Source organism: Crinia signifera, chromosome 7, assembly GCF_055691185.1.
Source record: "Crinia signifera chromosome 7, ASM5569118v1, whole genome shotgun sequence".
NCBI classification, from domain to species: domain Eukaryota; kingdom Metazoa; phylum Chordata; class Amphibia; order Anura; family Myobatrachidae; genus Crinia; species Crinia signifera.
Window position 1 is genome coordinate 155,928,641 of NC_139223.1, and position 22,862 is coordinate 155,951,502.

Consider the following 22,862-nt stretch of genomic DNA (forward strand, 5'->3'; position numbering starts at 1 on the left):
TACAATGCTATGCATTCACAGTGCAGGCTTAAACGTTTTAAAAAGGGGAAAAAAAAACGGCAATTTTCCGTTTTAAAAGTGCGATGTGAAAGGGGTATAAACCGGTATTTAAAACGGTAATCTGCGGCAATGTTAAGGCTCTGACCCGTTTTAATTACCGTTTTAAATACCGGTTTTTAAAACGTGTCGGCGATGTGAAAGTGGTATTAACTAAAAGTTTTAAATAAAATAATAAATATGTATTATCTTTGTTATTATTAATATGTTTTATTCATATGGTGCCACTAAGGTTGGCATTCTATTAGGTGTGATCATTTTTTGTCTGGAGACAAATGGGCTATCGTGATTTTAGTCTTATGGTCATTACCAGGCTATTTAATTATAGACCTTAGTGTGAAAACACAAGGGAACCGAGGTAAGCTCTTGATCTCATGTGTTATAGTAGGCAGTGTCAGACTGAGGCATGAAGGGCCCAGTGGGAGGATGCATTGGTAGTGGCCCATGTTTACAAATCTGACATGTCACCATGGGGGTGTGGCCAGCCACCACTTTGGTTTGGCTTATCATTAGAGAGTGCATTCAATGTACCATATTATAACAGCAATGCCCTGCACAAAATACACCCTAGTCCTGTGCGGTATAAAGTAACCTATGTATTATGTATGTGATCCCTGGGTAGAATGTGGGACCTCGGGATCCCGACTGGCCGGACCCAGGCAGCATGGCGAGCGCAGCAAAGCCCCTTGCGGGCTCGCTGCGCTCGCCATGCTGCGGGCACGGTGGCTTGCTACGCGAGCCACCTATTCTATTCTTCCTCTATGGGGGGTCGTGGACCCCCACAAGGGAAAATAGCAGGCGGCCGTCGGGAACCTGGCTGTTAGTGTTTTGACAGTCGGGATCCTGACGTCGGGTGAATGCCCGTCGGGACCCCGACTGTTGGGACCTCGTACGGCACCCGACAAATCTTTTTAGTACAGCAGGTAAAATCTCCAAAGTGAACAAACGCATCTGATCGGAATCACATTGAAAACATGCCCAATTCTGCTCTTTTTTACATACAGTTGTTAGACGTGACAAAATTGGGGGAATTGAGTCCAAATCCTTCTGGTGTGTACCCATCCTGTGCATAACTACTCTATGACAGTCAAATTTGTGGTCCAAGGCTCATTAACCCTTGTAAAAGTGATTGTCCTGAATAAGAAGCTGGCCGAATAAGAAGCCAACTTCAGCCTCGTCCTATGAACTATATTTTTGTACACATCTTGCTAAGACCATTACACATATCGTGACCCCCCCCCCCCCCCCCACAAAGGGGGGTCACGTACATATGACCCACTTGCAATTTCTTTCGGCCAACAAGGATTTGGGCAAAAATCGGGCACTAAAATGGGCATAGGTCCCGGATATGATATTGAATAAGTAGCTGGTGTCCTGCAAGGGTTAAATAGCGTTGGTCAAAAAATATTACACTTGAAATTAACACAGGGGGGTCACCTACATATGACCCACTTGCAATTTGTTTTGACCAACATGGATTTTGGCAGAAATAGGGCACTAAAGTGAGCATGGGTCCCAGATTTCTGCCCAAATTCTTGTTGGTCAAAAGAAATTGCAAGTGGGTTATATGTAGGTGACCCCCCTGTGTTAATTTCAAGTGTAATATATTTTGACCAACAATACAATCAAAATATCTGGGACTTATGCCCCTTTTAGTGCCCTATTTCTGCCCAAATCCTTGTTGGTCAAAAGAAATTGCAAGTGGGTCATATGTACATGAACCCCCTGTGTGGGTTTCAAGTGTAAAAATTTTTAACCAACGCTGTTTAACCCTTGCAGGACACCAGCTACTTATTTAAAATGATGACATTTGTGACCTATGCCCACTTCAGTGCCCGATTTCTTCCCAAATCCTTGTTGGTCAAAAGAAATTGCAAGTGAGTCATATGTACGTGACCCCCCTGTGTGGGTTTCAAGTGTAATATTTTTTTACCAACGCTGTTTAACCCTTGCAGGCAGGGCCGGATTAACAATGGGCCTGATGGAGCTACAGCTCCAGGCCCACTCTCCAAATAGGCCCATTTTGTAGCTGAGGGCCAGGACTTTCCAATGAGCCCAGCCCCGCATCGCTAGCCCCCTGAGAACCGGAGATACCGCCAGGCAAACCTAGAACATTTTCCCCATAGTATAACATGGGACCCGCTAATTCCAACCTCCACCCGGTTCCAACGGCTCTTGTATCACAGAAGCTGGAGGTTGATCTCAGTCGAACCCAAATCGCTGGGCCTTCAATCTGATACCTGGTCCATATGGGTTCATTGGTTCTAGAGATATTGCGGGTAAACCAATTTTGTTTCATTTCTGAAATGTAATTTCACGGCTGTTCATGTTTTTTGAGGACAGATTTCTCTGGAACCAAACGGCCCAATTTCACAAGACCAAAATCATTCGAAGCCTACATATAAATGGGTCAGTTGGTTCTGAAGATTTAGCTGGTTGTTTAAAGGGGGCGGGGTTGGTTTTCTCTCCCCCTCACACCAGAAAATGCTGGTGTAAAAGGAGCCAGTCCGGGAATGTCCCTGCATGATCCTGGGACCATATTCCTGGGTAAGTCCCTGCATTTTCTGGTGTGAAAGGGGTATTATTTCAAATAGCTCGGACATGCAGTGCTCTGAATACAGCCGGACAGCCCCTGCTCTCTGTCCGGCTGTCATTTATTCCTGGCTGCGGTTGTCCCCCAGCTACCGCAAGCATGTATTCCCCCTTGGCAATGAGCATGTAATCCCTGGCATTGAGCATGGAACCCCTGGCAATGAACATGAAACCCCTGGCAATGTAGCATAATTTTTAATCAGCATTATGGTGTTTGGCATAATACGTAATGGAGATTATAGTGTTTGCCTTAAAATGTAATGGGCATTATGGTGTAAATTTTTAATGCGCACCTTCGGCGCGCAATGCCCCTATTTCTGTAGCATATTGTGCATTATTGCTCAATCTGTTTGGTATAGTGCAGGTATGTCCAAACTATGTCCCTCCAACTGTTGTGAAACTGCAAGTCCCATCATGCATTGCCACAGTTTTGCTATTAGGGAATGCTAAAACTATGCTGGGACGTGTAGTTTCACAACAGCTGGAGGGCCACTCTTTGGACATGCCTGGTATAGTGTGTATTTTTGCTCAATCCATGTGGCAAAATGTGAATTTTGCCTTAATCTGTGTGGCATAACGTGAATTTTGATTAAATCTGTGTGCCATAGTGTGAATTTTGACTCAGTCGGTGTGAATTTTGGCTCATTCCATGTGGCATAATGTGTAAGAGGCAGGTACAATATAAGGGGGTTACTATTGTGTTGCATAATTTGTATAAGGGGTATATGGTGTGGTAAACATAGGTGACCACATAAAAGGTGCTGAAATGTTGTCTACCAAGTTTCGGCTTTCAGTATTTTTTTTTTATGACATGAGTGCTGACTCACCCTGCAAGTATTTTAGGACACTGGGATCCAATATATCTACCTGCATTTTTCTTATGTCCGCCCCCTGCCTTTTCCAGGCATATATAATTAGTTGAAAGTATTCACACAAATAGAGACACACCCATGAGCAGACCACCCAACCAGAACACTGGTCACGCCACCCACATTATTAGGTGCTGGCCACAATCCCTATTATTGCGCATAATAGGCCCTTGATCATTTTCAGCTCCAGGCCCATTTAGACCTTCATCTGGCTCTGCTTGCAGGACACCAGCTACTTATTCAAAATGATGACATTTGGGACCTATGCCCCTTTTAGTGTCCTATTTCTGCTCAAATCCTTGTTGGTCAAAAGAAATGGCAAGTGGGTCATATGTAAGTGACCCCCCTGTGTGGGTTTCAAGTGTAATATTTTTTGACCAATGCTGTTTAACCCTTGCAGGGCACCAGCTACATATTCAAAATGATGAAATCTGGGACCCATGCCCACTTTAGTGCCCGATTTCTACCCAAATCCTTGTTGGTCTAAGGAAATTGCAAGTGGGCCATATGTAAGTGACCCCCCTGTGTGGATTTCTGGTGTCAAATTTGTGGTCCAAGACTCATTAACCCTTGTAAAAGGGATTGTCCTGAATTAGAAGCTGGAGCTCGAATCAGAAGTGAATAAGAAGCTGGCCGAATAATAAGCCAACTTCAGCCTCGTGTTCATAGGTGTAATAATTTCAGAAATATACATATAAATGAAATCCTCTCGCATGATAGTCAATTGGCATTCCTTTTCAGCAGACCAGACTGTCATTCCTTTTAGTACGTCCCACAGGAGCATCCTCCAGCCTCACCTCCCCGTAGCCACGGCTTGCAGCAGGATCACTAGAGGGAGCCTTTGTCTTCCCTTGGACAATAAAGGGAGTTTCCATGTTGCACTCAGGCTGCCTGGCTGAGCAGATCCTTGTGCCTGGGCTCACACTAGCAGCAGTAGCAGCAGGCTGGGAGGAGTGCAGGGTGCAGGCACATTGTGCAACATGCAGATGCCACCCGTGCCTCCCATCCCCGTACTAGGAAGCGTGCCGGGCATTTTCTGGAGGGCACCCGGGGCCAGGAAGGTGGATTTACTGTGTTAGAAGGAGCCTTGGATCTATTGTATTGGAGGGAGCTGTTCCCTGTGCAGCTGCTGCCGGCATCACCACATTGGCTTGGCATTGGCAGACCGTTTGGAGCTGGACTAGCGGCTGTGTGCTGGGGGCTTGCGGATCCCTGTGCCCGGGAGGAGAGGGGTGGAGGTGGCCTTTGCAGAGGCTGCACATCATGGGGAATGCAGGCAGCATGGATTCTAACCAGACTGATTTCAGGGCACACAATATGCCCCTTAAGCTGCCCATGCCTGAGCCAGGTGAACTGGAGGAGAGGTTTGCCGTCGTCTTGGTGAGTGCAGCTCACTGCTGGACAGAGACCATGATTTGTGATTGTATTGATGTCTTTGCAGAAAGTGCTGTCCCTATATGCAGCCTCCTAACGTGCATGTGGCTGCTAAAGGGTACATTGCTGCTGCTGCTCTATAGGTAGGGGGTACATTGCTGCTGCTGCTCTATAGGTAGGGGGTACATTGCTGCTGCTCTATAGGTAGGGGGTACATTGCTGCTGCTGCTCTATAGGTAGGGGGTACATTGCTGCTGCTCTATAGGTAGGGGGTACATTGCTGCTGCTGCTCTATAGGTAGGGGGTACATTGCTGCTGCTGCTCTATAGGTAGGGGGTACATTGCTGCTGCTGCTCTATAGGCAGGGGGTACATTGCTGCTGCTCTATAGGTAGGGGGTACATTGCTGCTGCTGCCCTATAGATAGGGGGTACATTGCTGCTGCTGCTCTATAGGTAGGGGGTAAATTGCTGCTGCTGCTCTATAGGTAGGGGGTACATTGCTGCTGCTGCTGCCCTATAGATAGGGGGTACATTGCTGCTGCCCTATAGGTGGGGGTACATTGCTGCTGCTTCTCTATAGGTAGGGGGTACATATTTCTGCTGCTGCCCTATGGGTAGGGGGTACATTTCTGCTGCTGCTGCTCTATAGGTAGGGGGTACATTGCTGCTGCTGCCCTATAGGTAGGGGGTACATTGCTGCTGGCCTATAGGTAGGGGGTACATTGCTGCTGCTGCCCTATAGGTAGGGGGTACATTGCTGCTGCTGCCCTATAGGTAGGGGGTACATTGCTGCTGCCCCTATAGATAGGGGGTACATTGCTGCTGCCGACCTATAGGTAGGGGGTACATTGCTGCTGGCCTATAGGTAGGAGGTACATTGCTGCTGGCCTATAGGTAGGAGGTACATTACTGCTGGCCTATAGGTAGGGGGTATATTGCTGCAGCTGCTCTATAGATAGGGGGTACATTGCTGCTACTCTATAGGTAGGGGGTACATTGCTGCTGCCCTATAGGTAGAGGGTACATTGCTGCTGGCCTATAGGTAGAGGGTACATTGCTGCTGGCCTATAGGTAGGGGCTACATTGCTGCTGCCCTATAGGTAGGGGCTACATTGCTGCTGCCCTATAGGTAGGGGGTACATTGCTGCTGCCCTATAGGTAGAGTGTACATTGCTGCTGGCCTATAGGTAGGGGGAACATTGCTGCTGGCCTATAGGTAGGAGGTACATTGCTGCTGGCCTATAGGCAGAGGGTACATTGCTGCTACTCTATAGGTAGAGGGTGCATTGCTGCTGCCCTATAGGTAGGGGGTACATTGCTGCTGGCCTATAGGTAGGGGGTACATTGCTGCTGGCCTATAGGCAGAGGGTACATTGCTGCTACTCTATAGGTAGGGGGTACATTGCTGCTGCCCTATAAGTAGGGGGTACATTGCTGCTGCCCTATAGGTAGAGTGTACATTGCTGCTGGCCTATAGGTAGGGGGAACATTGCTGCTGGCCTATAGGTAGGGGGTACATTGCTGCTGGCCTATAGGTAGGGGGTACATTGCTGCTGGCCTATAGGCAGAGGGTACATTGCTGCTACTCTATAGGTAGGGGGTACATTGCTGCTACTCTATAGGTAGGGGGTACATTGATGCTGCTGCCCTATAGGTAGGGGGTACATTGCTGCTTCTTCTCCATATGTAGAGCAGGGTTGCAGACCCTCCCGGAATTTGCGGGAGTCTCCCGAAAATCGGGTCCTTCCTCCCGGCCCCCGGAAGGGTGGGCAACCCTCCCGGAATCAGGGGGACCCCCACTGAGCCCCCCGATCGCGGCATTTATATGCCGCAATTCGTGGGTCTCAGGGGAGGGGGCGGAGCTAAAACGGCACAATCGTGTCGTTTTAGCCCCGCCCCCTCCATGGATAACAGTTATTTCGACTATTTGTCATAATGGGGCGGGGCTTATTGACGTCACAGTTAAGCCCCGCCCCCAAAACGCGTAATGCAAGATTCCTCTCCGGGCTTCTCCCGGAGAGGATTTTTTTAAAGTCGGCAACCCTGATGTAGAGGGTACACTCTACCTATAGGGCAGCAGCAATAGACCCCCTACCTATAGGGGGTCCATTGCTGCTGCCCTATAGGTAGAGGGTACATTGCTGCTGGCCTATAGGTAGGGGGTACATTGCTGCTGCCCTATAGGTTGGAGGTACATTGCTGCTGGCCTATAGGTAGAGGGTACATTGCTACTACTCTATAGGTAGGGGGTACATTGCTGCGGGCCTATAGGTAGGAGGAGGTACATTGCTGCTGGCCTATAGGTAGGGGGAACATTGCTGCTGGCCTATAGGTAGGGGGTACATTGCTGCTGGCCTATAGGTAGGGGGTACATTGCTGCTGCTCCATAGGTAGAGGGTACATTGCTGCTGGCCTATAGGTAAGGGGTACATAGTTGCTGCTCTATAGGTTAGGGGGTACATTGCTGCTACTGCTCTCTAGGTGGGGGGATTGCTGCTGGCCTATAGGTAGGGGTACATTGCTGCTGACTTATAGGTAGGGGTATATTGCTGCTACTGCTCAATAGGTGGGGGTAAATTGCTGATGACCTAAAGGTAGGAGGTACATTGCTGCTAGCCTATAGTTAGGGTGTACATTGCTGCTGCTCCATAGGCAGAGGGTACATTGCTGCTGGCCTATAGGTAGGAGGTACATTGCTGCTGGCCTATAGGTAGGGAGTACATTGCTGCTGGCCTATAGGTAGCTGGTACATTGCTGCTGGCCTATAGGTAGGGGGTATATTGCTGCAGCTGCTCTATAGGTAGGGGGTACATTACTGCTGGCCTTTAGGTAGGGGGTATATTGCTGCAGCTGCTCTATAGGTAGAGGGTACATTGCTGCTGGCCTATAGGTAGGGGGTACATTGCTGCAGGCCTATAGGTAAGAGGTACATTGCTGCTGGCCTATAGGTAGGGGGAACATTGTTGCTGGCCTATAGGTAGGGGGAACCTTGCTGCTGGCCTACAGGTAGGGAGAACATTGCTGCTGGCCTATAGGTAGGGGGTACATTGCTGCTGGCCTATAGGTAGGGGGTACATTGCTGCTGGCCTATAAGTAGGGGGTACATTGCTGCTGGCCTATAGGTAGGGTGTACATTGCTGCTGCTCCATAGGTATAGGGTACATTGCTGCTGGGATATAGGTAGGCGGTATATAGCTGCTGCTCTCTAGGTGGGGGGTAAATTGCTGCTGACCTAAAGGTAGGAGGTACATTGCTGCTGACCTACAGGTAGGGGGTACATTGCTGCTGCTCCATAGGCAGAGGGTACATTGCTGCTGGGATATAGGTAGGCGGTATATAGCTGCTGCTCTATAGGTAGGGGGTATATAGCTGCTGCTCTATAGGTGGGGGGTAAATTGCTGCTGGCCTATAGGTAGGGGGTACGCTGCTGCTGCTGGCCTATAGGTATGGGGTATATTGCTACTGGTGATGCTGCTCTATAGTTAGAGGGTACATTGCTGCTCTATCTCTGCCCTCAGTCACTACTACAATTTGCACTGAAAGCTGCCTTGAAAAAGCCCCATTGTCTAATTGTTTGCAAGGGGTGGCTCAGCGAAGCACGTTTCTGCTGGATCCTTTCAGCCCTTTCAATGGGGAATTCCTTTGTAGTGTAAGAAAACGGCATGTTGTCCCATGTGGAGATATTATTATACTGTAAAAAAAAAAAGTCACTGCTTGGAAGAGCTGTCTCCTCTCAGTAGTGGGGCATGGGGGAGGCGACACCAGAAATCTGCATTTAATTAACATCTGTAGGGTGACACTTCTTAGAACTGTTAATACAGAGTGCTGTAGAGTATGACATAGATCTCAGGTTTAGGGGCAATATCTTGTGCTCAAGGTGACAATGTATCACTAGTGTGAGGCAGGAGGTGTGGTGACAAGTACTCTGTGGTTGTATGAAGTGGTAACTTTCATCTTGTGATTGCTACTGCACTTGGTGCGTACTTGGAACCAATATATTCCTCTGATGCGATTGTGATTCTGTACACGTCTCTTGTGTGGGGGCCCTGGATGCAGATCTGGTACAATTGCAGGACAAGTCTGATTAACAGAAGCCACCGTGCTATTTGCAGGAGCTTAAAGCTACCTTACAGCAGGTCCACACAATACTGGTGTTAAGCTGCCACTCTCACCCAGCATGCATGAACTGGCATATGGGTTTCCGCCTGGTACTGTACTTTACCACGATTACGGTAAATAGAGTATGCTAATATTCCAGAGGGACTCTTGTATCACTGCTCCTAGTAAGTGTTCCGTGGAGTGTCAGTAATATTCTCCTGTCTGTGCTGGGCACATCAAGCGTAACGTGTGCACCCCATCTGTTCTCTCCAAATCCATACAGAACCCTCTCCAGCAAAATTGGTGGCTGGTAAAGAAACTACCAAAACAAAAAGGATAAGGGTAATGCAGTGAGGTTTTGCCCGCGTGATTCTGCAAGGCAGTAACATGGAATGTGGGCCAGCACTTTTTTTTTTTTTTTTTTTACTTTTTTTTTATCAAGAAGAGCAAACGGCCAGCACTTTTTTTGATGTTACGAAGTATTTGTGATAAGAAGAGTAGCAGATATATGGGGCCTAATTCAGGCTTGATTGTGGGGCTGGTAATTTGCTGCGGCCAACGGTCGGGTAAACGCTGGCCCGCCAGAGCGTAATCCCGAATTGTGAATCAATCTGTAGGCCATGTGAATAGATCTGTGCGGCTTGTGACGACTTCACGGTCCAAAACCATTAGTAACCCGCTCACCATCGAATGACTTCCACGCTGGTCACCGCTGTTTGCAGGCTCTGAGTAGCCCTGGACTTACTTGTCGACTGCGATTAAATCAGCCAGATCGAGGCCAGAGCTGAAGTCACACATCCACCCCTAAAACGCTTGGGCACACCTGCGATTTTTCCAGGCATGCCTGAGTTTTTGTCAACGCGGCCATAAAATAGCCGGTTGCGACCACCAAGCGCTTGCTTCCTGTCAATCACCTGGAATGGCTAGCTGTCAAAATAAAAAAGTAGCAGGATTTCTTCGCTGGATGGCGTTGCGCACATGTATTGCGGCCTCACAGTCTATAGATAATCCTTCACTGTGCAAATTCGCATCAGGCCGATAAAACCTACAAACAGCAGTTATTAATGCATATGATTTAAAAAAAAGAAATAAAACACTGGTTTTTGTTTAAAAACGTGAAAAAAAATACATGTGGAACACGGTGCTAGAACATCTTCAGGGGCCTACACACGGGGAGATTTTGCTGAGTGATGCTAGATCGCTCAACACACAGCGTTGCACAGCAATGTGTGCTGAGCGATCTGTCAGGGCCAGTGTTCTCCGGTGATGTAACTCAGGGTTGCCGACTCTCCCGGAATGGCCGGGAGTCTCCCGAAAAGCGGGACCCCACTCCCGGCCCCCCGGAAGGGTGGGCAACCCTCACGGATTCAGGTGGGACCTTTCCTGCACCCCGGATGCCGCAATCCTCGGGTCTCAGAGGAGGGGGTGGAGCTAAAATGACACATCGCGTCATTTTAGCCCCGCCCCCTCCACGGAGATCCGTGAATTCGGCAGTGATGTCACACTTAAGCCCCCCCCCCCAGAGCAGCTTCTCCCGGAGAGGAGAATTATATCGGCAACCATGATGTAACTACATTTAGTAGATGTAGGGGTATCTTCTAAGAGATCTAGTGCGATCGCATAGAAATTGCCCAGTGTGTAGGCCCCATAACACACTGTAAATACTCTGAATTTTTCAACGTCAATTAAACTCTCACACTAGTAGTAACTTATTCACTTGCCATTGAATAAACACGTCACAGCTCAGCAGATTGGGATAATGATAACCCACGTGTGGCATTAGCATTTGTCTCTTTTTTCTGTTGCCTAAAGCAAGATTAATGATTCAGCAGCTGATGGCATTCTGGAACTTGTAGGTCTACAACAGCTGGATAACCACAGGTTGTCAAGTCTAAATTTAAGGCAGCACTTCATATATTTATATATGTATTCATTTATGAGAAACTATGTTTCTGTTTAGTTTTTCTGTTTCAGTATCATAATGATAAACTTCCTTGTGACCAAGAGGCCCTCTCCACTGAGTCTCATTAGTATTGATGGCCTCTCACCTCCATTCTGAGGATATTGAGCAACGCTGAGCCATTAACATAGCAATGTTAGTATTCACAGCTTACAGAGTACCATGTTTGTTCAGATGTGACAGGGTTTCCTTAGTAAAACAAACATCGGCCCATTCCCAATGAGGGGCTCATGAAATAATTGTGTATTAAATGTGACAATCAATTTACGCTTTAACCATGTGGGCAGCCGCTGTAGGCCCATCTGAAACTCAGCCCCCCAGTCAGCTACCATCAAATGATTTGGCCCCCGCACCCACGGCTGTGAATGGATGCTTATGCAAAATATCAATTTGCAGCCGCTCAGGGAACTCGGGGAATTGGATGAACAAGTGGCTGGTGGCATTAAAACCACAAGTAGCGCTGCAAAATTTGCATCTGTGTGTGGACCAGAATAATGTCCTTTGTCTAGGAGGGATGCCCTAAAAACAGGAGACCATATATTACTTATTTTGCACAATTGTTTGCATGATGCTATCACTTAAGTGCAGTTGATAATATAAGAACCCCTTTTAAGGAGGATTAATCTACTCTACATAATATTTTGGGGTTAGGGTGTGTTGCATTATTCCCTCCCAGAATTCCCAGTGCTGCAAATGCCTAGAGAACAGGTCTGTATCGCCCTCATAGATCCCAAAGTCCCCACCTACCAGTGTATGAAGGGTCTGCAGCACTGACCGTTCTGACACCGGCAACTATCAGTTTTGCCACCTGTAGGTGTTGTTGCCTGATTGACAGCCACTGTGGTGAATGATGCCTCTCCTGGCCGCACACAGGAGATCTCGCAATAGTAGTATAGTAGTGAGATTCCGTGATGGCGAAATGGGGCCAGCGTGGGGACAGGCGTCTTTCCGTAAGAGGGACGAGAGTTAAGCCATTGCATGCGCAGTAGTGCTGCAGGTACTGAAAAGGGGCTCCAAAGAGGGAGAACGTGCTTCATTGTTAGGGTGACACACAGATGGACCAGCTCTCATTAAATTCTATCGCCAATCGCCGCTGCTCGCCATCTGCCAGAAGGGGGCGTGTGCGCATGAGACGGTTGCGCGCCCCATGCTGATGGAGCCCCTCGCCGCCTGCACCGCCTCCCCGCTGCTCCCCTCTAGCTTCCCGCACCACACACTAACTCTGCCCGTCTCCCTGAAGCCGAGATGGGCAGGGAATCCGCTCCCCGCCGCCATGTGAAGGGGATGCGCGTGCGTGTGAGACGTTTGATTTGGCGATTCCCTGAGGTTCTACATCTGTACATCACTCCCATAATAACTCTTGTAATAATAATAATAATAATAATAAATTTTGCCTATGCGTGTGCCCATTTCACCGCGGTGATGCTGTAAAGCGGGACCCACCATTTTTTCCCTCTCCACTTTCCCTATTCCCAAGATTTGATCAATTTCCCCCTTGGCCCATTACAGATTTCAGCAGCACATGACATGTATACAATGAATTATACCATCCCCATGACCATGATGTATAGAACATTATACATAACGTGGATAACGGGACTCAGTATGTGGATGCTGAAAAGCTTGGCTTGTGGGTTTGGAGGGTGTCTCTGTGTTCTCTGTCATTGTGTGATACTTGCATGCGGTAATCTGCACACAGTGCTGACAAGTCACTTGTAAGCTAATTTGATGATTGTTTCAGTCCTACTTCTATGTGCTAATCCCCTCTTTCAGGGAGGAATGTGACGCTGGGGGAAATTCATGTGAAGCTAAAGTATGAATTGTTGTTGTAATGGATGACCAAAAAGATATGTTTTGCAAAAAAAAATCACTGTGGTAATTTTTATGGAATGTTTTTGTTTTAACGTTAAATAAATCCCTTCATGGCCTAGCAGCAAAGTCCTGTAAACGTTCATAAAAATGGCCGCCCTCATGCCGTAGTGGTGACATGTTTATATACTATGAAGAAGATAGTATTGTTTACAAAAAACATATAGAACTCTTTCCATACCATAATTGTAAAAGATTATTTTTAAGAATGTAAGTTTAAAGAAATTGTATGTTGACAAGATAACGTTACTTTAGTGATTTCAATTTATACCCCTTTCACATCACACCTCATTACCGGGTTAATGATGGTTTCTTGCCGGTTCGACACCTGGTAATTGGTGCGATGTGAAAGGGGTTACCGGGTTCCGCAAACCGGTAGCAACACAGCAATACGATCCGCTAAAAAATAAGGGTTCTTACCGGTTTGTTGCTGTGTTGCTTTGCGGTGTGAACGAGTTAATCGGGTTGAGCGACCCATTTCCCGTTCACACCATAGGTCAGGGGTTCCCAAACTTTTTGGAATCACGGCGCCCTATATTTTCAGAATTTTATCTACGGCACCCTTAGGCCAAAAGTTTGATGGTGAAAAATTAAAGAAATTGTGTGTATATATCATCTTAAGGTTTAATTATGTAGTGGGGGACAAGATTTATTTCTATTCCGTACACGTGTTTTATGATTGGCAGCCACAATCACTGGTTTTGCCTATTATGCTGATTGTAACTAATTTGAATTGGTCCTTCTCCACCAACCTGAGTCACCCCAGTAAGGGTCTTAAGGCACCCCAGGGTGCCACAGCACACAGTTTGGGAACCACTGCCATAGGTGCTTGAAGCAGGGACAGCTCTAAGAGCTGCCCCCTCCCCCGATGATGCTCCGCCGCTTGCCACACCACCGGATGACATCAGCGAACCGGCTATATTGCCAGTTCGCTGAGGAGGTCTGAACAAACCAAAATGCAGGGTCACACCGGGACTGTTTGATACCCATAGGGTAGTGTACACTTTTGAGTGAATTGGGTTGCAAACCGGATGGGATGGTCGAAGGGTTTCGTTGCTTTGCTGTTGAAACATAGCAGAAACAGCAGTATGTACCCTTCACCGGTAATTTAATTCCCCTTTTAGTGCTACCTTACACAAGGGTGATGTATATAGGGAAACCCACATGAAACTTGCTAGTACAAAAGGAAACATCCCACCTCATCTGTGCTTCACCTAACTACTTCCAGTGAGCTGATTGGCTACATTCTCATCATTACTGTTTCCGCCTACAAAATGGCTGCCTCCACATGAATAAAGCCAATTAGCGTTGATGATCAAGTTTACGTTTTATTGCAGGCTGGAGTATAGTATTCAGTCCTTGAAACCCAATGTCAACCTTTTTAATGTTATTATTGCAGGCAGCATTTACATAATAAAACGGCACACGAGAATTACTGGCCTGGGGCACATCATAAAATGTATTAAATTGTTTAACCTTAAAATCAAATGACATGGTCAGTGATCTTTATTGCCCATTGAATTTAATGATAGTTTCTTTTGCTGGACCTTGCTTAGAAAAAGTATGAACCCATTCTGTCAAAGTGCTTGTGTAACTGGCTCTGGGCCTCTGTGTGCTGAGAATAGCCCAGTACAAAGTCACAAGCTTAATCTTAAATGCTGAAATGAAAGGGTTTATTGTGCGTCTTTCTGTGGAGCACCCACTTGGATGGAAATAGCCGGTGCATTGTGCATTCTTCTCACCAGTAGTCATTGCTGAACATGTACTACAGGAATCTGTGAGGGCATCGCATGGTTTACCTGTGCCTTAGGATTCTAACATAGTATGATGGATAATGTGGATGGGGTTTTATCAAACACAATACTAACATGATTCAATCAGTCCTTTATTGTGTTGATAGAGATTTATCATCAGTGAGTGTATAATTTTAATCATGCTTGCCGACTTTTCGAGAAGCCTCTCCGGGAGAAGCCTGGAGAGGACAGCTGGATCTTCAGGTCAGGGGGCGGGGACGATGCTGATGACTGAAAGCCCCGCCCACAATCCAGGCAAATTTACGGGTCCGCGAGTAGGGGGCGGGGTTAAAACAGCATTTTAGTCCCACCCCTTGCTGTGGACCCCTGAAAAAATGGTAATTAGTGCGGTAAGAAAGGGGGGTGCGGGTGCTGCCAGGCAAAAGCGGGAGGATTGCCGATCATCGGGAGGGGGGACCCAATTTTCGGGAGCCTCCAGGCAACTCCGGGAGGGTAGGCAAGCCTGATTTTCGTAGAACCAGGCTGACAATTTTATGCCTCCACTACTAGATTAAGGATGAGCAATCTTATAGGCTTCGAGGGGTTCATGAAGGCCATATATTACACTATTTCAGTCATTATCTGGGACCAGTGTTCCCTCTAAGCTGTGCGCACGTGCGCGCGCACACAACTCAACGAGTGTGCGCACAGAGATTACAACAGAGCGCACAAAGCAGCAGTGGTCCCTTTTTGCAGTTATGGACTCAATTAATGTGTGTTTCACCCATTAACTACATTGTGTGCAGTGTTTTGAATGTTTAAATGTTTAATATAATTTTGAAGTAAAGTTTAAATGTTGAACGTCATTTTCCAGTTATGTTTAAGTGACGCCCAAATTTTTTTATTTCCTTCCAAAGTTGCACAACCAAAATCTTTTACCGCACACAGCCTTCGTAAAATTAGAGGGAACATTGTCTGGGACCATAGGTTAAGCTCTACCTGGCACAATGCAAATAATAAGAGATATATTTACTAACGCTTCTAAAATTGAAAAGAGGTGACATAGCAACCAATCATGGGCACAATTCAGTCATGCTTGCTAGGCTGTATATCCGTCCCACGGAACGCACACGCCCCTCTCTCCTGGCCGTCCGGATCCTCTATGTACGGTATGAGCGGATGTGTAAGCTTACACCCCGAGCAGGCAGGAGCATCGCCTGCCTTCTGACAGGCCCGTCCAGCATTTCTTTGGGGGCGCCAAAGGTTTTTGTGGGCACGCCCATGAAACACTGGGTGAGAACGCCCCTGACCTGTCATTCAGTCAATTATCGCCCATGAACCCCGCCATCAGGTAGGAGTCATGTGCGAACCAGTCTGAATAGGCCCCCATATTCTGTCTTTCATTTCTCCATTGTGTCCTAGAAAATAATAGACAAGATCTGATTGGATGCTACGGGAAACATCACCACTATTCAGTTAAGTCTGTTGTTTTTTTACAGCTAGCTGAAAACAAAAAGGGACTTTCCTATTTCACTTTCTGAAACTGTATTGAAGAAACTTAACTTAAACATTTTTATTCATCATATTGAACTGTAATAATTACTTTATACATGAAATATTATCTTTTTTTTATACAACATGTTTAATTTGAATTTATATAACAAATGTGAGCGACGCTGGCATTTTTTAGCAGATATTTTGCACTTCTCGCACAGAGATGTTGGCACACGAAGGGTTAACATTCTTTTGCATTTCAAATGTTAGTGTCCCTTTAAACTCACATCACCAGATACGAGGAAGAGATAATGAGAAATTAAAAAGGGCAGAATAATAAAAATAATATTAAAATTGGGACTTTTCCCACATAGTTGTATAACATATATCTATGGCCGGTGATTGTCTTTTGGAAATTACGGTCAGTTAGTAACTATGGGCTCTGTCAGCATCAGTCATAAGCACCATTTCTACACTGTCACTAACTGGGTGGTACTTACCAGATAATATACACATTCCCTTTTTTAATATAGGTGCAATATTAAGAAACAAAAGGGTCTATGTACTAAACCTTGGAGAGAAAGTGGAGGGCAATAGTTCCAATCAATCAGCTCCTCACTTACATTTTTCAAACTCGTCCCAATGTTTAGTAAATAAGACCCCAACATTTTTACCTGGACACTGTCTGATTCACCTTTTTACTACCAGGTCCTCATCCATCAGCCCAGATACACAATTGCAGTCATGGTTACATTGTTTATGTGTCATGAATGCTGCATTTGAATAAAAACTATTAGAAATGAATAGTTTGGCAGCTCGGTGGGTTACTTGCTGCCAAATGTATTTGGGCTTCACATACGCTTGGCAGCAACGAGTGGTCCCGAATTTCCTTTGTCTCAGAGCGTGACGTGAGATAGACTATGGCTGTGCAGGACAGACTCAGCATTTCTATGCCTCCCGAAAGCCCTCTGGAACAATCGTCTCACAATGTCTGTCCAAACAGCCCTTTCTGCTCCCTTTAGAGTTTCATGTGCGTGCAATGGGCTCACGAAATCTTTCCACAGCCGTATACATTACCCACATTAAGCACAATTAGGGACTTTGCAATGAAGGTCATAAAGCAAAGTTACACCTATTTAGAAATAGGAACTATTTTCACCTTTTTTTTCCCCATAAATGGCCATCGGTTGTGCAAAAAATGTAGGCATGCAGACTTAAGGGTGTAGTTATCAATGAGGCTGATGCAAAGATGGACAATGAACCAATCAGGTCACTTGTTTATTTAAACTGTTACTTGAACCACAATGCTCAAGTGCAAGGTAAAGGAAGCTGCAGCCTGATTGGAAGTTAGGGGAGGAGATGGGGACTGTCTCACAAAACTGAGGCGTATTTTGTGGGAGCACTGAGGCCAGTGACTGCGTCTTCCAATGTAAATTTTTTCTTTAAATGATTGTTATTACCTTGAATGCATCCGTTTGGTAGAATATAAGCCCACATTAATATTTTTCCTAAACACCTTACTTGTTTCCTAGATAGTTCACTGAACCTGTAATAATCCAGTTTATGCTGGTCCCTGACCCCCCCCTCCCTTCCCTCCCCAATTACTTATTAGTGTTGGCTTGAAGATCATTTCTATCTTGTTTTCAATTCATCGTATCAATACGGCACAGTGGTTAGCATTCCCGCCTCACAGTGCTGGGGTCATTGGTATGAGTAAAGCCACATGTGCCTTTTATTTGTGTAGTGTGGACTCTTTGTAAGATGGATAGGTTACTAATTACCCAAAATAATTTGCATTGCATGTATAAGACATACAAATCAATTCAGGCCGAAGGGGCATCAACTAATGTTGTGCAGACATCGGTACCTACAGAGAGATAGCTGCTGCCAAACTGGGAAACAGTGCAAAAGCAGGGAGGCTCTGTAACCCATGACAACCGATCACTTATCTGCTGTCAGCTGAGTAGTATAGGGTAGACATGATTTGGTGCCTAAGGCAGTGTATAGAGAGAAATCCAAAACATAAATGAGAATCAGAAAAGATGTCACCTCTGTTCTCATCCCATGTATTATTTGTTAACATGAGGATATTGTACTCCCCATAACATTACTTAAGGGGCCTACACATGTAGCAATTTGCTGAGTGTTGTGGGCGATGCTATGTGTGTAGGCCCCATTAGAAAGGTATCCACTTAGCCTATATTTGGGTAAAAATATGGGACTTGTTTCAGTACTCCTTGGTCTCCCCTCTTAATGACTAATTAGCCAATAATGAGATGTCAGTATTGGGGTGATAAAGTGCAAACTGATGGAAATGGGGGTACAAAGTAAGGGAAAGGTATATTGGGGTGCTTTATGAGTGGTCAAGAATTTTTAGGCTTGCAGGTGGGAGTAATCAGTTGTTTCTGCAAGCACCTTGACAAAAATATGTACTTATACCCATTTTGCACCCCAAATTTTATTTGAGCACTTATTTTACACCCAAAAAAAAACAGTTATGTCATTTTTTTTCAGTGTTTTTCTGAAAATGTATATTGCAGCCATTTAAAACATTTGAAGTCCCCAAAATATTTTTTTATTATGCCCTGTAATATACTTCTATACTATTAACCTACATTACTTTGCTATTTGTGGGGTACTGAATTCCCTATTTTCACATACACTTTTCACTGGTTGACACATTGCAGTTCACCAGTTTTTCTAATAGGATAGGTCAAATATCAGTAGTGCTCTTACCCGCGATAAGCGATTGGACGATGGTTGGGATAACTTTACCTTGATTGTGGAATCGTGTTATCACGTATCTTTATTACTCGGACCCTTGCTATGCCATCTTCTATTTACATCACAGCGTTCAGAATTGCATGCAATGTTGGACCAGTTACAGGTGACTTGCAATGAGCTTTGCAGCAGTGTCATTATGCCCATATCCATGGCGATACAGAATCAATCAGGTTGTTTTATTACAAACCACAGTGTTTATGAGCACCTTAGTACAGAACACATACTGTATTTCCCAGGGTGAAGAGTCCTGATAAGCAGAGATTTGCAGGATTAGTGGCAATAGGATCCTTTAATTGTGTTAGTGCATTTGGCACCTACAGTAAGAGGAAGTAAGAGAAACTTTCTAAATAAACATCATGGCCCTTATTCTGATTTACTTGCAAAGGCAAAATACTTCTCAAATGGACAAAACCATGTGACCTGCAGGAGGGGCAGATGTAACATGTGCAGAGAGAGTTAGATTTGGGTGAGTTATTTTGTTTCTGTGCAGGGTAAATACTGACTGCTTTATTTTTACACTGCAATATAGATCTCACTTTGAAGTAAAACCCCACCCAAATCTAATTCTCTCTGCATGTTAAATCTGCCACCCCCCTGCAGTGCACATGGTTTTATCCATCTGAGAAGGAATTTGCATTTGCTAGTAAACCAGAATAAGGGCCCCTGTCCGATGGGTGTCAATTTTCTGTGTCAGTACTATGGGAGCCCAAATCGTGCAGCATATTTGGTGCAAATATGAGAAGCGCCAATTAACTCGCAGGAAAAATAAATCTATTGTTGTATGCTCTGCATTTTTCCATGTCATTAAAAGTAAATGAGTTAACGTTAAAAAAAGAGTTTTAACAATTAGTAAACATCAGTAAGTAACCGTCACATAAAAACGACATTTTAAAGATTATACTGTCTTAATTTTTACCGGTTTCTTTCTGTTTTCCATCAAGGCCGTTATGTCTACAATTGCCCTTAGATATGACACAGCACCGGTCTGCACATTAGATGCTGTTGGACTCACAGAGCAATTTTGTGTCCAATAACAACATGAGTGAAGAACTTCGTCTACACAATGCCAAGGTTTTTAAAACTGAACGAATCATACAGATAAATGGCGCATTTAGTAACAGCTGCAAGACTGCATGTGCAAAATCTAAACTTCCTTCCAAATAGCCAATTTACTTGGCTATTTGTTTGTCAAAAAAAGATTTCCCTTAGGGTTTGTTCACACATATGTGCCGGTAAAATGAGTATAATGTATTCAACTAGTGTGTGCTTTAAATGTGCCTCAGTAATGTGTTTTCCATGTGCTTCACTTTTAACAATATGTTATAGGTAGTGTGAATGAAAACATGAGAAATAGGTTATTTCAGAATTGTTAAAAGCACAAAGCAATAATAGCAAATGGAACACATTAAGATGCAACATTTCAATGCTGCCTCTCCCATTTATTCATTCATCTTCTATTGCAAGATTATTAGTACACCATTGTGTCTTCCTATTTGTCCTGTACAGTTATCCCCTGTCAGGAAAATGCTAAATGCATACTGGATTGCGCCAGAAAAGAGTGCGGACCTCCGATTTCACTGGGGAAGTAGGCATATTCTGGGGGTCTGGTCTAATGTTCTGGTGGTGCAGGAAATCTCCCCAAAATCCGAAGGGTCGCTCAAAACTTTGATGAGAGTAGGCAGTTACCAATTTAGGGCCTTATTCAGACCTGATCGCAGGGCACATTTTCTCTGCAAATGGACAGAACCATGTGCACTGCAGGTGGGGCAAATGTAACATGTGCAGATAGAGTAATGGTGCATGCGATCACATTCTAAGTGCTTTATTCCAGTACTCGATGTTGCATGCCACCTATCGCATGGCATTGGGTGGGGGAGAATGGCTGGTGGGCTTCGGTGTAGCGGAGAGAGCGGCAGGAGGGCTGGCGTGCGCAGGTGGTAGAATTTAAAAAAAAAAATCAAAACACTGGGTGGCCCTCTGATTGGCTGAGAGAGCTTTCTCTCAGCCAATCAGAGTGCCATCCAGTCTTTTGATTTTTTTTTACAAACTCTGCCGTACGCCTGCCCTCCTGCCGCCTGCTCCGCTACACCACGCCCTCCACCATCCCTCCTGCCACCCACCAATTGCTTTGCGAGCTATTGCATGTGCTTAAAAAACACATTCTATTGTTGCACGTGCAATTCAATAAAGATTATTAATATCTATCGATGCAACATTCGACTGGCGGGCCCACGCACCGCGTCAGGTGACACAAGCGATCTATGCTTTGTTGCCGTATCTCACAAGGGTAAGGGCACCATTAGATTTGGGTGAGTTATTTTGTTTTCCGTGCAGGGTAAATACTGGCTGCTTTATTTTTACACTGTAATTTCAGTTTGAACACACCTCACCCAAATCTAAATCTCTGCACATGTTACATCTGCCCCACCTGTTGGTTGGGTGCCGGACAGTTTCCCGACACTAGGGATCCCAACAGTCATTACCCCAACGTCGGGATCCCGACAGTCAAAACCCAGACACTTGGGGTCCAAACGGCCACCGGCTATTCTCCCTCGTGGGGGTCCACCGTGCCCGCAGCGTGGCGAGCACAGCAAGCCCGCAAGGGGCTTTGTTACGTTCGCCCCGCTGTATGAGTCTGGCCAGTTGGGATCCTGACTGTCGGCTCCATATACCACACCCCTGTGGTTTTGTCCATTCGCAAGTTACAGTACATGATATTTTTGCCAATGGAGTATAGGGAAACCTAATGGAATAGGGTTATTCTATGGCCTTGGTTATTTTTCTTCCCCATGAAGCCTGTCAGTATAGGAAGTTGATGCAACATCCAGAGAAGGGGTGTTGTGTATGAAATGCTGGCTGCCTCTGAGACATAAGCATGTCTGTATGTGCAGCCTGGTTGCCATGGAGCTGTGCTAGGCCTCTGAAGGAAATCACAGGCAGGAATTGGCCTCCTGAATGCTGGAGCCTGGACTTTACACTTTCTGCACAACCTGATTTACACATCCATAGTTTATAAATGCTACAATGTCTTGCTTTACATGCAAGACAGGTCTGTGGCAAGGCAGTGGGAATAGATTATATATGAGCGTTGCAGGGAAAATGTAAAATATATTATTTTACACAAGATTCTGAAAACGAATATATACCATATATACTCAAGTATAAGCCTACTTTTTCAGAACATTTGGTACTCTTTACCTAGAAGGGCGCCAGCGATTGAAATCGCGGTCGTCGGGGGTAAAAATCGCGGTGATCGCGGGCATCGCGGGTAAATCGGGATGGCCGCGATGCCCGCGATGACTGCGATCACCGCGATTTTCCCATAGGGAACAATGTTAAAACGGCAGATTGACCGCGATTTTACTGTTAAATGCCTCAATGGACCCGATTTGGGGCCAAATAGGCCAAATTAACCCTTAAATGTCCCCCCAAATTTTTAACGCCACCCCACGATCCACGCCAACCCGAAGCGTGGCGAGCGCAGCGAGCCCGCGAGGGGCGGCGGTACGCGTCCTCCGACCTTTTCATGCCCTACTATCCACTAGGGCGTGGTGTGAGAATATAATAGTGTGGCGAGCGCAGCGAGCCACCGAGCCCGAAGCGTGGCGAGCGCAGCGAGCCCCGCGAGGGGACGCGGATACCTTCACAGGTAGACGCGTCCCCTCGCGGGCTTCACAGGTGTCCGCCTCGCCATGGACACCTGTGAAGCCCGCGAGGGGACGCGCATAACTGTGAAGGTATCCGCGTCCCCTCGCGGGGCTCGCTGCGCTCGCCACGCTTCGGGCTCGGTGGCTCGCTGCGCTCGCCACACTATTATATTCTCACACCACGCCCTAGTGGATAGTAGGGCATGAAAAGGTCGGAGGACGCGTACCGCCGCCCCTCGCGGGCTCGCTGCGCTCGCCACGCTTCGGGTTGGCGTGGATCGTGGGGTGGCGTTAAAAATTTGGGGGGGCATTTAAGGGGTTAATGGGCTCTGTGGCCCATTTAACATTGATTCCTATGGCCAAATCGGGTGGATTGAGCCATTT

At 46.1% G+C, this 22,862-nt stretch overlaps 1 protein-coding gene across 10 annotated transcripts in view; it reads left to right on the forward strand.

Annotated features, from left to right (window-relative positions):
- The first annotated feature begins 4,335 nt into the window (after positions 1-4,335).
- Positions 4,336-22,862, forward strand: part of FMNL2 (formin like 2) — a 226,863-nt gene continuing 208,336 nt past the window's right edge. For 7 of the 10 annotated variants that reach the window (XM_083154049.1, XM_083154050.1, XM_083154057.1 and 4 more), the window contains exon 1: positions 4,337-4,898. In XM_083154049.1, coding sequence (XP_083010175.1) covers positions 4,782-4,898 — 117 coding nt within the window. In that variant the 5' untranslated portion in view covers positions 4,337-4,781. Of the gene's footprint in view, positions 4,899-22,862 lie in introns of all 10 variants that reach the window. The other 3 variants (XM_083154048.1, XM_083154055.1, XM_083154047.1) reach the window with 1 other exon arrangement.